The sequence below is a fragment of the Canis lupus genome, chromosome 22 (genome assembly GCF_003254725.2).
Source record: "Canis lupus dingo isolate Sandy chromosome 22, ASM325472v2, whole genome shotgun sequence".
Lineage (NCBI taxonomy): Eukaryota > Metazoa > Chordata > Mammalia > Carnivora > Canidae > Canis > Canis lupus.
Window position 1 is genome coordinate 51152669 of NC_064264.1, and position 17703 is coordinate 51170371.

Genomic DNA, 17703 nt, shown 5'->3' on the forward strand with positions numbered 1-17703 from the left:
CGATGTTACCAGAGCAAAACTGAGCTCGAGCATGCCAGGTCTCATGCATACTTTCATTTTCTTGTCAGTGACTTTCTTCACGGTAATAAATCACTGGGTGTGTTTTGGAAGATGGCTCAACTGTGCAGCCAAATCTGTCAATCGTCAAGAGATGAAAACTCCTACCTGAGAGGCAGGAGAGAAACTGCTTGTCACAGTGGCAGCTGAGGACCGAGGTTCCAATTTAACAGAACTTTCTACCATGCATTAGAGTTACCTCTTTGTAAAGCTGTTGCTTATGCTAAAACAGAGTTTAAACAGCTAAGTAGCTGGTTGATGTTAAAAGACTCAACTATACCTTTTCACTTTTCTGAGATGCACATGAAGAACACATTGAAGAAACTTTCTAGATAGTTTCGGTAACACCGCATAACAGAACCACACTATTGCCTTAAGAGGGTAGAGGTGTAAAACGTGCATTCAGATGCCATTAGAAGTATCTTTCTAATACTTCAGTGTCTTCTCAGATAGAAGTGATCTGCCCTTTAGAACTGCATGGAACTTCTGAAAATTGTTTGAAAAAAAATCAACACATAAATGGGTGTATCTATGGAATGAATAAGCAATCTACAGAAAATGTAAGTGGCCTATGAATCTAGACAAAAAAAATGCTCAATGTTCACAGACTAATCGGGGAGATCTAAATTTAATGTGATATCTTCACACCATCAGGTGTAAAAGTCTGATAGTAACAGCTGTGGACAAGGATGCTAAATACTGAGAATTCTTACAAGTTGCCACTAGGGGTAAAAAGTGGCACTAGAAACTGGGGAGCCATGATGCAATGTCTCAGAAAGTCTAAGGTTGTTTCTCTATTCCAACAAGTGCTCTCTGAACTACATAGGCTCAAATACTTCTCACATATGTGCACAAAAAGACATGGACAGGCAGTGGCCTCGAATTTGTGCAAGAGTGAAACAATAAAAACCAGCCTCAGTGGACATCCATCAATAGGAGAATGAATAAATGGACGAACAAATTGTGGTATATTTTTATAGGAGGATGATACACCTTGTGGAAATGAAGTAGTTAAAAAATACGAGGTAGACTGCATGGGTCAAGTCCCCAGTCAGTAACCAGCTGTGTGATCTTCACCAATTACTTAAGTTCTCTGGGTCTCCATCTCATGTGTTCCACAGAGGTCACAGCAGCATCTACATCTGTGGCATTGCTATAAACATGAAATCATTTAATACCTCGAACACACAGTGTGGCTGACACATAGGGAGAGGTCCATAAATGGGAGCTGTTATTATTTCTAATGGTGGATACATAGGTAATCTTCCCATCTGTGTCCCTACGTTACTTCCTAATATTTTTAATGCAAGGAAGTGACTGAATATTATCCTGTGAAATGGTTCTGATTTACAAACTATTCACTTGTAAACATATGGAAACAAGGTGGTGTTTTTTCAAAGAAATTATCCTATGGAGAGTGATTTGAACTCCAGGTCAGACCATAATGGTCTGTGGGCCCTTAAAAGATTTCCCAAGTCCTGCAAAACTTAAAAGTTTAATAGGAAACCTACCCCTGAATAATAACTCCTGAAGTCAAGTCCCACTACTCATATGGCCAAAAAGTTATGTCCCTCCTCCACCTGTTCCATGAAGCTCACAGGGGTGTTGAGGAGTGGCTCTTGTAGGCAGAGACTAGGCAAAATACTCAGAAGCCATCAAGAAGGGAAAATAACTTTGGGTTCCTCCTGTAGGAATACTTTGCTTAAGTGGACTGGCTGCTTCCTTTCCATTCCCATGATCAGCTGCCTCTGGCCTATCTCCCATTTTGGGAAACCAAAAGTCTCCCAGCTTCCAACCCATCTTTGCATATTTTCTTGGTGAGTCTCTAGAGCTCTTGAATGAGAGGTCACAAAACTCAGCTGCAAACAGACACATTTGTACACTGTGCAAGAAACAGAATAAGGTCAGTCTTCAAGGAGAAAAACAGATAGATGCACAGACCAAACAAGATGAGAAACTATGTGTCTTCCCAGAGAGAGAGAGAGACAAAGACAAAGAAGGCAGAGCTGCCTGGCAGATCTGACTAGATGCAAAGGCTCCCTGTGAGCATAAGATCCATTCTTTGCAACCAATTCTTGAGTAGGACATAAATTCTCACTTATTCCTCACAGCAGAGGAAGGAGGCACTATTCCTATTTTGCAGAAATATGCCCACGATCATACTAATAAATAGCAGAACCGAAATATGTCTGTCTCCAGAGCCTACTCTCAAAGAGACTACAACAGGGTGATTTATTCTCCCTCAGGAACAATGCTGTACTGGGTGTTACTTCATGGAGTGAAGGAAAGGTGTCTGTAGCTGGGGAGACAAGGGTGAGAGGGAAGGGGGTCAGAAGCCACGTGCTGGAGGCAGTTGTAGCACAAAAATAAAAGGAAACCGGGTCTTGGGCTTGGCTAATCCCTATTCTCAGGCTTTTTCTTGTCACTTCCACCCATCTTGTTCCCATAATAAGGACCAATGGCAGGAAGGAGCGGGACCCCAGAATGAAGAGCATATTAGCAGTGCACAGAGAAGTAAAGAAAGAAGCAAAAAGACACTCTAGACAGGGCCGAGGCAGAGAGGGGGTGTTTTAGGGGTATAGGAGATTCATTTATTTGTCCTTAGCTTAGGAATGAATTTATAAAGAATTGCATAGATTTCCTTAGTAAACGTGGTATGAATTTCATTAATAACTGGCTAAACATGAAAAACACCCTAGCAAAATTAAGTTAATGAAGTTTACACTAAGTTAATCAACTAAACATTTTAACAAATGTTACCATAGGCCTCACCACTCATAACCTAGATAGTCTTGCTCTGAACTAGTGGTTTTGCAATTAAATTTAAGAGCATATGCCTTTTCATTTATTATGAAACCAGAAAAGACCACCCTAAGGATGCCAAATTGAATCCTTTCCCTGCATGTCTATATAGGACTCTTGTTATGGTTATAATTATAGCTATGATTACACTTAAAAATTCGTGTCTCAGAACACAGAGTGGAATTTGTAGAGTTTCTAGTTGCAGACCAAAGGTGCCTAGTTTTTCTTCTACAAATGGCTCTATAGTGTCTAATATTCTGCAGAAGAGTAAGAAGACCTCTAAGTTTCCTAACTCATTTGATAGCTCCATAATCAATATATGCAAAGAGGAAGTGGAGATACTATGATTGTAACATTGGAAATGAGGTAAAATATGTGTGTGTGTGTGTGTGTGTGTGTGTGCAGCAATGTAGGGAAATGATGAAAAAAAAAAAACATCCTGTTGCTCAGATCCTATCACTGCTCAGTGGAATATTTATTTCTGCAATGTAAAAAAAGTATATATACACACATACATATATACATGCATATATATTTTTACACTGCAGAAATACATAGTACATTTACATATACACATATATTTATCTTTTAGATACATGCATAAATACATACAGAGAGAGAAAAATACATCAAATACCCAGAATCACAGAAACATCAGTCCACCACATATTTAGTTTATCAGTAAGAGGGAGATTAAGCCACATCAGTCAATCTTATTTTAATAAATTAATTTCTTATGGTTGGCAGAAAAGACATGTAGATGTTTGTACCAATAAATTAGACTAGGATACAGAAAACAGAATAGAAAGTAAAAATATAAGAAGTAATACCAATGAAGAAAGTAAGCAAATCAAAGCAATGTCACCTGAAACAAGGACAGAGATGATTTTTAAATGCCCTTCACTTACAAAGGCATTCAAGCCAATCTCCATTTATTTTGAGTTGGTGGTTTTAAAATTTTGAAATTTTGAAAACATAAAATTTATGGAAAGACTATTTTGAAACAATTGAAATTTATGCATGACTTACTATTATACTATCTTTGTGAACTAATGTTATATTGTAATGTATTTCATGGATTACCTATTTTATCAAAGCAGTAAGATATATGGGTTTTTGGGTAAAATATTCTGTTTTAAACCTGGGGTCAAATTTTAAAACGAAACAGTAGGATATATGGGTTTTTGGGTAAAATATTCTGTTTTAAACCTGGGGTCAAATTTTAAAACGAAGCAGTAGGATATATGGGTTTTTGGGTAAAATATTGTTTTAAACCTGAGGTCAAATTTTAAAACGAAGTTCCACTCTCAGGACAAAATCAACAGTTCCTTTAATACCCAAATGGGGACTCTGGGTGACCAGTTTGCCAACTCTCAAATATTTATTGATACCTAATTTTTCTGATTTATTTCAATGATGGCAAAATTATTAAGTCAATTTAATTACAGCTATTCATACGTTTCATTCCAATAAATTCCACCTTTTTTTGTTAAGATAGGAATTGGCTCTGGTTCTTTTCAACTGTTATTCCTGACCGAATCTTCTTTTCTAAATTTTGATCTATTTATTTCATATGCTGGAAAGATAAAAAAAAAATTCAGAAGGCTGAGGGAAATAACAGAAGTCAGGCTAGGATCTGTCAAGGCTCTGCCACCATATTGGAAAAAAGACACGCTAGCAAAAGCATCCAATGTTATCCAGCTATGACGGGTATTTTCTACAAACTCCCTATGTACTGCTTGTTTTAGACTTAGAAATAAATTCTTGTATAGAAATAATGTTATTGTCATCATCCACTCAATTTCTGGTTGCTAGAAAGAAGACCAAGAGGACAGATGGAGCTGCTTCTAAATGAGAAGCCCAATGAATACTTGCACAAGCCAAGAAGGTTCTACATCCTTCTTTCACTTTTTCTATTGTTTGGTAAACACCAACTGAGCCTCTTCCATGTGTCAGGAATACTTCTGGCAGTGATCACGACCATTGTCGCTCCTATTGCCATGGAGTTTCCTCTAAACAGACTTTAAATAATGAATTATACTATTTTAATTTATTTTATTAAAGTTATTATAAACACAAAAGATCCCTGGGTGGCTCAGCGATTTAGCACCTGCCTTCGGCCCAGGGCGTGATGCTGGAGTCTTGGGATTGAGTCCCCACATCAGGCTCTCTGCATGGAGCCTGCTTCTCCCTCTGCCTGTGTCTCTGCTTCTCTCTCTCTCTCTGTGTCTCTCATGAATAAATAAATAAAATCTTTAAAAAGAATAAAAAATAAACACAAAAGAATGGGAAATATACAACCAGGGTAGCTGATAATCTTCTTTGAGGATGAGGAAGGCTTCCTTACGGAAGTGACTTTTGAGCTGAATTCTGAGTGGGAGAGGAAGTGTTCTAGAAAGAAGAAACATGAAAAAATGACAGTGCCTCGTGGAAGCAGAAATGCTGGTTTATAAGAGATATACAGTGTAAATGCAGGAGTAATGGGTCTTAGAAAACCTGGTTCTTACTGTTAACCTCCAGGTTACCTCTGGGAGAGGATGAGGGAGGATAAATTGGGAGGAATTAAAGTAAATACTTATTTTTAAATGTTATTTCTATAGTTTAATACATATTTTAGGAGAATGTGATGTCACATTTTGCTCATTTTAAAAAACAGAAGTGATACATTCTACTGTTTGTTCTTGAGGGTGAGAGATCATTATAGTTCTAGACAGAAGTGAGCAGATGATTCATATAAAATCTCCTTGTTACCTAGTTTTAGATGGCATTAGTCATTAGTAAAAGCCAACGAGCATTCCATGCTATTTTATTTTAAATATTTTTCTTTACTTAATTCTTTTTCTTTCTCTTTTAATTAACTGATGAATGGTTAATCAATTTTTCACTAAGACATGGAAATGTACTCTCTCTCTCTATTCATAGTTCATGCCCACTGCAAACAGATTGATCCCTTAGCCATTCCACTTTGCATTTGTACTCCTTCAAATGGGCTCTTCTGGAAAGCTTGATTTAGGGCCAAACATGGAAAGCTGAGTTAAATGGAACTATCTTCATGCTGAAATGTCAGACTTTATTTACCTTCATTTCAAACCATATGTATCATCATCCATGAAATTTATCAAGCATGCTGCCATAGTCACAAAAGTGTCTAATATGCAGGTCTCTTGGATGCCACATTGCATACTTCTAGCCTAACATCTACCCACCTCTCCACTGAACTTTATTTTCCTATATCCCTGTACGGTTCTGTCTCCTCATTGCACTCCCCTGGCCATTTATCTCTTGTCATCTCAAATCTGTGATAAAGAGGTTAACTTGCTTTCTAATTCCAGACTGCAACCCTGAGGCATCTATTCACAAGCATCTAATACATTTATTAAAGATTTTTTCTATTTATTCATTTGAGAGAAAAAGAGTGAGAGCATGAGCAGAGGGGAAGGTCAGAGGAAGAGGGAGAAGCAAATTCCCCACTGAGCAGGGGGCTCCACTCGAGGCTTCATCCCAGGACCCTGAGATCATGACCTGAGCAAAAGGCAGACATTTAACTGACTGAGCCACCCAGGTGCCTTTTAAATGAATACATTTAAAGCAATGTATTCAGGGCCCCAGTAAGACTGATTTGATACTCATAGCTGGCCTGATTTTTTCTATTACAAACTTATTTCCTTGATACATATTTTTCCACTGGATAAAGCACAGGATTAGGAACCAGAAGACCCAGGTATAGGTTCTAGCTTCTCCATTTGGTTGAGATGCAACTTTAGGAGCTCACCCAGACCTTCTGGATCTCCAACTCCACATCTATGAAGGCTGAGGGGGAGCATGCCTGTCTCTCTCCATCACTGGGCTATACCGAGTGAGGGCCTTCCCTGACCTCTCAGAGAAGAAGTAAGGACTCCAAAATGTATATTCCCATAGCATCCTGCATTACTTCTTTAAAATCCTCATTAATTTTGTAATTGCTAGTTCGATGCTGGTTTTTCTCCACCCACCCTGAAGGACCCTTCAGTAAGCTCTGTAAGGGCAGAAGGGCTTTGTTTGTTTTGTTCTGGGCTCTCTTAGTATCAGCAAATATCAGATGACGGATTACTGAGTAACTTAAATGAAAGTGCTTTTTAGGCAAGAAGCTACAATTGCTGTCATTCTTTCTACTGTCAGTAGCAACGGTGATACTATGGGTAATTTTAAGAGTTAATTATTAGCACTGTCACTATCCAATATAAAACAGAAAGAGAGCCACAAAATAACATTAGATATCATCAATATTCTTGTAAACTCTTCTTCTTTTCCTTTCCATTCTTTTAACTGATAGAAACAAGTAACTATATGATTAAGTGGCCATATGAACGTACCCCCCCCAGTAATGGTTCAGAGTAAAATATTTTGCTTCTTATGTATCAATCCTTGAAATGCACCCTGAGCCCTCACCTAGAGAACGACCCTAAAGAAAGAAGGAAGGCATGTTCTTATCCTGAAACAGATGACAAAGCCTTCCCAAATTATGGGAAGGGATATAAAGAACAATAAAATCAGCCCTTAATGAGAAGAGGATTTGTAACTGAAAATCAGAGTGTGAAGAAAATAAAATTATCTGAGAGGGTCAGTTCTCAGTCCCCATGATGGCATGGCTTGACTTTTCACCCTTAAAGAATATGGAAATGGACAGAGTGAAAATGCAGTGGGGCAATAGGGATGCTGCTTCTGGAAAAGTGACATGGCTTTGAATAAGTATTACTAATATTTAGGGGCAGGCACGGGGCACAAAGCAAGAGAAGGTGTCAGTGTAGTCCACCAAAGAAAAAAAAGAGTTTATTGGGCTTTAAGTAGAGCTGAGGGAAGAATATAAGTCCAAAAAAGTCCACTGGCCCGAAACCCGATGGGACAATCCCTGATCACTTCCCAGGACCAATGCGCAATCCCATGACTTTGTATTTGCTGCAGGTGTGCTTGGTAAGGAAGCATCTTTATTATGTCATATTGTTCAGACAGCTTGCAGATGCAGAACAGACTACCTATTAAAGATGTGCTCTCCCAGGTACTTGGTAAGGTACTTAATTAAGTGAATTATGATTGTGACTGCCCCCCCCTTAAATAATTCAGGCCTTTGTGGAAGACTACTTTTATGACATTTAATATGACAACAAAATTCTTCACTGATTTAACAGTTGGCATGCCATTTTTACTTGTGTGCCTTCATGCACTTGAAATTGACCAGATCTTTGCTGCATGTCTAAAAAAAGTAAAAGGTAGGTCCTGGGAATACGGGATGGAGTAAAATATTGTCCCTGACTCCTGGACCATAAATTTAGACAGACCTAGAGTTTGGAGAGCGGTGGATTTCCTTGTATAAAATAAATTTTTAAAAATTTTAAATTAAAAATGATATTGTACTGCACCTGGAGGCAGGCTGGGGCGCGTCCCTGGGGCTTGTTGACATCCACAGCTACCAGCTGCCATCCGCCGGCAGCGTCTTCATGAAACATCTTCAAGACAAAGAGGGAGATGAGTCAGAGACACTTAATAAGGAACATCGAGAACTCCTACTTTATGTCTCCAGCTTTTACAGTCTTCATGCTATCAAAAATTTGTCTTTTTATGGATTTATATTTAGAACATGAGTCATTCCAATTATGTTCATTTGAAGACCAAAAACTTAAGTGAATAATAATCATAACAAGAATAATGGCAATTGCTAGCCTGCATTTATTGAGCACTTGCTATGCATCAGGTCCTTTCTGCTTTACATGTGCTTTGCATATAATTGCCCAAATATTCTTCTCAACAAGACTTTAAAGGAGGTATTTTATCCTTATTATGTTGGTAATTGATTATTACATATCAGACCTGGAAAAAAAATGAAAATTAGAATTCTAAAGCATTATTTCTGGTGTGTTTTTAACCAGGAGTGGTACATTTTTATCATTATTTAGTGGACATTCCTCACTGACCCAACAGAAAAGTATTCTCAGGATAAATTATATAAGAAGTGTGCATGTGGCACAAGGAAAAAGACTGGTGTTATTCTAATGGTAGGAGATTGACATATCACGTAGTAGACTCTGTGAAATTATTTTAATTGGGCCAACTTAATCTGCTCAGCAAAAATTTTTTTAAGATTTTATTTATTTATGAGAGAGAGAGAGAGAGAGAGAGAGAGAGAGAGAGAGAGAGAGAGAATGAGAGAGGCAGAGACATAGGTAGAGGGAGAAGCAGGCTCCATGCAGGAAGCCTGATGTGGGATTCAATCTCAGGACTCCAGGATCACGCCCTGAGCCAAAGACAGTGCTAAACTACTGAGCCACCCAGGCATCCCATAAATTTTATGTACATATTTATGAAGGCAAAAGTAGCTTTTTTTTTGTCTTAAAATATATGTGATGAAATTCAGAATGATATAGGATACTAAAATCTGATATTCATTGAATTGGATAACTGCATTGTTGGGTGCCTGGATTATTATTTTACTACATACACTACCCACCTCAAAAATTAGTCATCCATCAATATTACACTAGTATATTTTCATTCCAATTCCTTAGGGGTTTGTGTGTGTAGGGGGAGGGGTGAGTTGGTAGTAAGATAAGGTGAAATTAAGGATTTTTTTTTATTTTTCTAAGACACTAACTGTAAGCTAGCTTTATTCCTGTCCAAGGCCATAATTTCACACACATAAGTAAACATTTTCTTTGCCATACTTATTCACGTCCTCATATTAGTCTGTGTTCAAAAGGGTAATTATTGATGGAAAATATGGGATGATGCAAAAATCCCATACCTAGAATTCCTGGGAAGAGAGGTAGTAGATCATTTGAAGAAAGAGAACTTGCCTTCAATAAAATAAGTGAGGTGATGAGGGACAAGTGCCAAAATTCACAGACCATAATATGTATTTTTTTATTTAGAAAACATTTTTTAGTAGTTAAATTGAGAGTTCTCAACAATGCTACCTACAAAAATCCATTCAAAAATGGTATATCAGATGTTTATGTGTCCTAGAATCAATACCTTTCAAAGATTGCACTAAGGGCTCCTTGCCAAGTATGCTTCTTATTTCATACTTTCAAACATATACAGAGAGCACCTATTATATGGCATCCTACAAAATACTCTTACACATCTGCTCAATTTAATTATCCCATGAAGCATTATCCTGATTTATTTTTACATTATTCTGTGCTCACCCCAACTGTAGCTCCCATCTGTCCATATACCATGTAAATATTTTTAAATGACAAAATAGAGGTACACATTTACCCATAGATTCTTTGATCAAAGATGCCAATTACAAATTGTTTTATTCAGGTGCCCACACGCAGGATTCTAATTCCCTTTAGAATGAATTTTGACAGGTATTCTTAGTGGTAGAATCAAGCACATCCCCATGAATAGGCTCATTCTGAGAATCCATACACTGGTTGAAATGCAAACCTTTTCAAGTGTCTTTTAAAGTTCCTGTCAAAATTCTGTGTGTCTCCTTAAGGAGAAATGACAAAAGCATCCCTGTCAGTCACTAGCTACAAATCTTCTGGACATGCATCCTATACTTTCTCATCATAGTACAGAGGATCCCTGGGGCATATATTTGCTTTGATCAGTAGCAGACTAATTTTCTCTGTCAAATTATTTTTTCCAGTTGACCAAAATCAAATGAATCAATTTAATTGTTAGTAAAAGTGTTCTCTCAAGGTCATTCCTTTGTATAAAATGAAGTGAAGGAAATGCAGAAATGTTCAATGTCCAGTTTCTCTTTAGTCCTCTGAATTACAAGACAGCATTTAGATTGGTTAATGTCATGGTTTATGTGAGGTAGACAACAGGATAGTCAAAGCCAGGACTATCCTCAGGGCTCAAATCCTGAGCTGCCAGTTGTCCCTCCACATTCCTTGATAGGACCCTACTGGACCATAATCAGTACATAAAGTTAAATCTGCATTGATTGCCAGAGCCTGCCCTGAGTCTCATATCAGCATACCTAACATAAACGTAGACTCTGTGGCCCTAAAGTTTAACAATCCTTTCAGTTCTTCTCCAGGCAAAGTGGAATCCCCACCGTGAGTCAGTGTGGATGGGAAGACCACGTGCCTGGTGACAAATGTCTGTGGGGAAGTATCTAAGGAGTGAGAATAAAGGTCTGCGCTAGAAAGATGTTGAGTCCAGGACGTCTTCTACTAGCACGTCTGTGCATCCCAACATCTAGCTCTGGGGCAATCCCCCTACACACTTGTGGCATGGGCAGTCCTATGGTTGAGTGATGCAGGTGCCATTGTATCACAGATGCATGAGTATCTTGGCCTTTAACCCGATATATAACTGAGCAGGTGGCGACAGTGACCCACGGCTAATAATTATGCAGGCAAGAAAGCCACTCTCGCCACCGGAGCTCAGGTAAACTGATGATGACTGCTCTGAAATTTTCCACTTCACTTTCTCTTTGTTTTCCTGTTACATGTTGTATTATGAACTCCACAAGTCCTTTGGCATTAATTTTTTTCTGAAATTTGTTTCTATGCTGTGAGTCAAAGGCGGGTTGCTTTGTTATTATTATTATTATTTTTTAAAAACCCACCCAGTTCTCATCACTGGTTCTCTTTTGCCTCTGAACAGTCCATATCAGAGACAATTCCTTTTAAACTGCCTAAGATATCAGAAAGCCTTTGACTTATCCGATTAATATGTATAATCTTCTCTCTAAACACACAGCCCTCTTGGAAAATCCATAGACCTCAAGACACCAACAAGTTCCACCAAGCCTGGGACCCTCCTAGCTCGTGGTGAAGATAACACAGAACAATTGCAAATGTGCCACCTGCTGAAGAATGGCCAGAAATGACTCCATTTCTGAAAAACCATGTGCTTTGCAATATAACCCCATCACTGTTTTATTTCCTTAATGCTTTATCTGTTTTATTACAAGTAGAAACTAATGATTTAGTGTTTTAAGCTATTCAACTAGAGGCCCTTGGGCCCAGAGTTCTCTCAGATTTTACAAATGTAACAAAATCACAGGAGACGATGCCCCCCTCCTTTCCCCAGACACAAAAGCCTCTGGGCCACTTGTCTGGTGGCTGGCAACCGGCTGGGCGGGGCCTGTTGCCAGGCAGCCCAAGTGCTGTTCTGTGGCAGGAGCTTCAGTTGCCTAGCAACTGGATCATCAGCCACAGCATTTTTCTTAATGAAGGTTTTTCATGATTCTCTGTGTGATTACCTCTGCTGAATACCTAGACGCATTACCTCTGAATTACCAACTTATTCCTCCTGATTAAGTATAATTTTGCATCAAAACCATTTTGCACAACTTTGTTGAAAGTCCCCTTCACATTTCACTTTCTATTAGAACTGCTGGCTGATTTGGTGGAGCTTCCAAACACTACTTTTACAGCTGTGGCTTTATAAATAAGAGTTACTTAATAAGCATGATGTGGTTTTAAAAACATTTTAGGTCATCTCTCAGGAACATTGAACATAAATTCTGTGCTGAGTTCATAGATCTATGCTCCATTTAGTTCTCAAAGTCTAAAGCAGAAGACACACCTTCCAGAGGTTGTCACCTGACTTAAAAGACATGCCAGAATGGATCTGGAATTTTATTATTTCTCATAGTTCACTAGATGAGATGACAGAAGAAATAAAAACTAGATGTGTTTTTTTTAACACGTCATCTGTGACATAACTTACATAACTTAAAAAACTCTCATAAAAGGTTGAATAGGTGCTTGCCAAAATTGAATAATATTAATGCTATTTCATCTATCATGAGCTGGCTAGACAATTCAAACCTTCACAACACCATAAAGATGCTGCATAGGGCTTTTTCAAATATTAGCATGTTTAATAGCATTTTAGCATTTAGTTAACAAAAGTTCAATTTGAAGATTTTCAGGGTAAAATTTTTGCCTTGGATCTTTCACAAATATCTTTGTCAACAGACTACTATTTATGAAGTTACATTAAAATATTTACAAAGTTATATTACATTTCACTTAAAAATGAATATTAAAATAATAGTCACAAGCATTAAAATTATTTCATTCTTGATTTCAGGAATTTTTTTCTCTCTCACTTATAAAGATTAAAACTAGACTAAGATATATAAACCTACCTTTCCTCTTTCTAAACACAGAAACAGAACCTCCCCCCCAAAACAAACTCAAAACAAAACCAAAATTAAAAACAAAGACATGGGATCTGGACTGCCCTCCTATGTAACAACTGCCCTGATACTTATAATTAAATTCTAGGGAAATCTCAATTACTTGGAAGCATTAGGGCCACCCTTCCGAATGTGTAGTGATTCCTCAAAAATCACAGGTATGCATTATGGAGTCTTCTTCATGATTTACTATATCGTGATGAGTTCGTGCTGAATGAAATATACTTTCTCTTTTTTTTAAGATTTATTTTTATTTATATATGATAGAGAGAGAGAGAGAGGCAGAGACACAGGCAGAGGGAGAAGCAGGCCCCATGCCAGGAGCCCAACACAGGACTCGATCCCGGGACTCCAGGATCGCGCCCTGGGCCAAAGGCAGGCGCGAAACCGCTGAGCCACCCAGGGATCCCCCTGAAATATACTTTCTATTCCAAAAATAATTCTAATCCTATACATAAAGGCCATTATATTGTTTTTCAGTTACATGAATAAGTATTTATAAAAATGGGAAATTCTACAGTTTCCATTTTTATCTGCAAGCCTTTTAAAGACTTAAAAAGGCCAAATCAAATCAAAAGTACATAGCAAATGTGGTGACAATCTTGGTTTTTATCAAATCTACCCTATCACTCAGAAAGGCTAACTTGATTGTTTTGGCCTTAGGCCCTTGCACCAGCATTTCTCAATACCTCCCTCTGCGGGTATAATTGTAGAAGGCCTTTCTCAGAGGGCATTCCCAAGTTCTATCAAGGCCTTTTGAGGGTTAGGCCTGATATGACTGTCTTCTGATGGGAAAGAACATCATCTTCCCATATGGTACCTGCGTCGTGGCCGTTGACGTAGTATTGCTTCTCGATCCCCACATTTGTTGAAACTGCACCCTGATTTCTGCAAATGTTTCAATGATGACAGCGATAAATACATTCTGAAAGAAAATCACAAACCACGTTTACTCAAGACTGGGGATGAGGAAGCTGTGCGCAATAGAAAGGAAACAAGAGATCTGCAGAGACTGCCAGAAAACACAGATTTTATTAGGAGGAGCTTCTGCAGTACCTTAACGAGCCAGGCCAGGAAGAAGATAAGAGTGATGAAGTAGAAGTAGGAGCGCCAGCGGGGAAAGCTGTCAATAGCTCTGTACATGAGGAACACCCAGCCTTCCTGGGACGCGGCCTCATAGACGGTGAAGATGCTGGTGCCTGTCGGGACACAGGAGAGCAGACTGAGTTACAGGAGACTCTGCAAATGGGGCAACGCTTCTCAGAAAAACAATCACTATTCATCCATGCTCATTTTCTCAATGACAAAAACTCTTTTAAAGGGACAAAAATCATATGCAAAATTTAGTGTTCTCATTCTTAGGATTTTTGATAAAGTTGTTTCTGACTTAAAAAAAAAGTTGTTTCTGACTTCAAGCCAGGGCAGTTTCACGAGCAATAAAAGAACTTTATGTTCTATCTTTAGCTGTTAAATGCATCTAAGAGCTTGGAAAAGGAAACGAACATTCAAACCAAGCTATAATAAAAAATAATGCGTACAGTCTAAGCTTGCCACTGGGGCTTAACACTTTGAGTGTGCTGAAAGCCCTTGGTATAGTTTTAGCCAGAATGAAATAAATTTGAGACCTGGGTTTTGTTTGAGGTGACTTTCCCATAGGGACACTAAAGTTCCTTAGGCTCCAAAAATTAATATGACGGAGCCTGTCTTCAGATTCTATGGTGTTTACTGAACACTGAAACATAAGACAGTAAATCATTCAATAGCACTTTGTATTGTCTGGGAGAACTGTCTCATTGAAAATGCTACTACTGATGACAGAAAGAAAGAAAAGCAAAATATATGCAGACAGGTTTTTTATATAGTTCAGAGAACCTAAAATGCCAGTCAGGAGAAAGACAGTTGTTCAATTCCCATGACATTATGAGGGATAGGTTATTATTTCCCCATTTTATAGATGGGAAAATTTAAGCATATATAAGTAATTTATCTAAAAATATACAGATAATAATAGGGGAAGTAGAATTAACCCAGCCATTCTGGAAAGAGGCCCTGCATATTTAACTATGATGATATCCTGTCTCCTAGACATCATTTCTGTGGTTTGTTTTTCCCATCTGTAAAATGGGTAAATAATATCTCACAGAGCTGTAAAGATTAAATAATTTCATTTCTGTAAAGCATTGACACAGAGTACTGAAAAAATTTTAAGTACTATTATTGTAAAAAATGAAAATATTTGCTTAATGTTATTTTGTGAGGGAAAACATAAATAAAAAGTATAGTGTTGAATTAAAGTTGTTTGCAAGAGAAATATGATACATATTGTTATTCACAAAACTATAAACATTCACACTGCAATAGATTCCATTGCTATTAAGGGGTCATTACAGGATATAAAACTAATATCCACCTATCTATGTTCTAATCACACAGAAATTAATATTGTGAAAATGTCCATGCTACCCAGGGCAATTTACACATTTAATGCAATCCCTTTCAAAATACCATGGATTTTCTTCAGAGAGTTGGAACAAATTATCTTAAGATTTGTGTGGAATCAGAAGAGACCTTGAATAGCCAGGGGAATATTAAAAAATTAAACCATAGCTGGGGGCATCACAATGCCAGATTTCAGGTTGTAGTACAAAGCTGTGGTCATCAAGACAGTGTGGTACTGGCACAAAAACAGATACATAGATCAATGGAACAGAATAGAGAATCCAGAAGTGGACCCTCAACTTTATGGACAACTAATATTTGACAAAGCGGGAAAGACTATCCACTGGAAAAAAAGACAGTCTCTTCAATAAATGGTGCTGGGAAAATTGGACATCCACATGCAGAAGAATGAAACTAGACCATTCTCTTACACCATACACAAAGATAAACTTAAAATGGATGAAAGATCTAAATGTGAACAAGATTCCATCAAAATCCTAGAGGAGAACACAGGCAACACCCTTTTTGAACTTGGCCACAGTAACTTCTTGTAAGATACATTCATGAAGGCAAGAGAAACAAAAGCAAAAATGAATTATTGGGACTTTATCAAGATAAGAAGCTTCTGCACAGCAAAAGAAACAGTCAACAAAACTAAAAGACAACCTACAGAATGGGAGAAGATACCTGCAAATGACGTATCAGATAAAGGGCTAGTTTCCAAGATCTATAAAGAACTTATTAAACTCAACAGCAAAGAAACAAACAATCCAATCATGAAATGGGCAAAAGACATGAACAGAAATCTCACAGAGGAAGACATAGACATGGCCAACAAGCACATGAGAAAATGCTCCACATCACTTGCCGTCAGGGAAATACAAATCAAAACCACAATGAGATACCACCTCACACCAGTGAGAATGGGGAAAATTAACAAGGCAGGAAACAGCAAATGTTGGAGAGGATGCGGAGAAAGGGGAACCCTCCTGCACTGTTGGTGGGAATGTGAACTGGTGCAGCCACTCTGGAAACTGTGTGGAGGTTCCTCAAAGAGTTAAAAATAGACCTGCCCTACGACCCAGCAATTGCCCTGCTGGGGATTTACCCCAAAGATACAGATGTAGTGAAACACCGGGACACCTGCACCCCGATGTTTATAGCAGCAATGTCCACAATAGCTGAACTGTGGAAGGAGCCTTGGTGTCCATCGAAAGATGAATGGATAAAGAAGCTGTGGTTTATGTATACAATTGAATATTACTCAGCCATTAGAAATGACAAATACCCACTATTTGCTTTGACATGGAGGGACCTGGAGGGTATTATATGCTGAATGAAATAAGTCATCGGAAAAGGACAAACATTATATTATCTCATTCATTTGGGGAATATAAAAATTAGTGAAAGGGAATAAAGGGAAAGGAGAGAAAATGAGTGGGAAATATCAGTGAGGGTGACAAAACATGAGAGACACCTAACTGGGAAATGAACAATGGGTAGTGGAAGGGGAAGTGGGTGGGGGGTTGGGGTGACTGGGTGATGGGCAATGAGGGGGGCACTTGGCAGGATTGGCATTGGGTGTTATGCTATATGTTGGCAAATTGAACTCCAATAAAAAATTAAAAAAAAATAAAACTAGAATATGCATACAATCAGATGTCCAAACTAAGAAGAGGGTTACTTAAGTTGGCTGATGACCAGCTGCCTCTCTGAGTCTGTGCATGCAGGAAGAATAATTAGAACATCAATGAACCAAAGTGTGCAGAACAGTAGAAAATCCTAGCAGTAAATGGGGACAAATGGGACATAGAGCAGCCTTGAAAGAAAAGCTGAGAAAGAAGGAAAGCATATTCTCATTTAGCGAATGATAAGTACTGTATATGAATTGTAACTTCATACAATCATATTTTGTACTTTGGAAAGACGTTGCCATAACAACTAGTATTTGTAAATCATATTTGGTTTCAAGGCTCTTTTACATATTTAATGCTAAGGAAACCTCTAATTAGGCAGGTTGATGGGTACGGGTGTATAAGAGCACGTATATTATCCAGCACATCCTGTTACAAAAGAGCAAAAGTGAAGGTCACTAGTTAATGAATTTGCCTGGGATGGAAAGTGTTAGAACCAGAAACTGAACCCACACCATCAGGTTCCAAGTCTTAAACTCCTTTTTCCTTTACCATCTTCCTCTTATTTTCTCTTGTTTGAGGATAGGACTTTCAAAAGAGCATATTTTCTCCTACTATCCT

General features: G+C 38.1%; 1 protein-coding gene across 6 annotated transcripts in view; it reads right to left on the bottom strand.

The window, feature by feature from the left end:
• The window catches only part of NALCN (sodium leak channel, non-selective), a 315576-nt gene that overhangs the window by 183527 nt on the left and 114346 nt on the right, over nucleotides 1-17703 (bottom strand). For all 6 annotated transcript variants that reach the window (XM_025441082.3, XM_025441086.3, XM_025441081.3 and 3 more), the window contains 3 exons: nucleotides 14066-14208; nucleotides 13830-13934; nucleotides 8256-8342 (listed from right to left, as the gene is read on the bottom strand). In XM_025441082.3, coding sequence (XP_025296867.1) covers nucleotides 8256-8342; nucleotides 13830-13934; nucleotides 14066-14208 — 335 coding nt within the window. The remainder of the gene's footprint in view (nucleotides 1-8255; nucleotides 8343-13829; nucleotides 13935-14065; nucleotides 14209-17703) is intronic.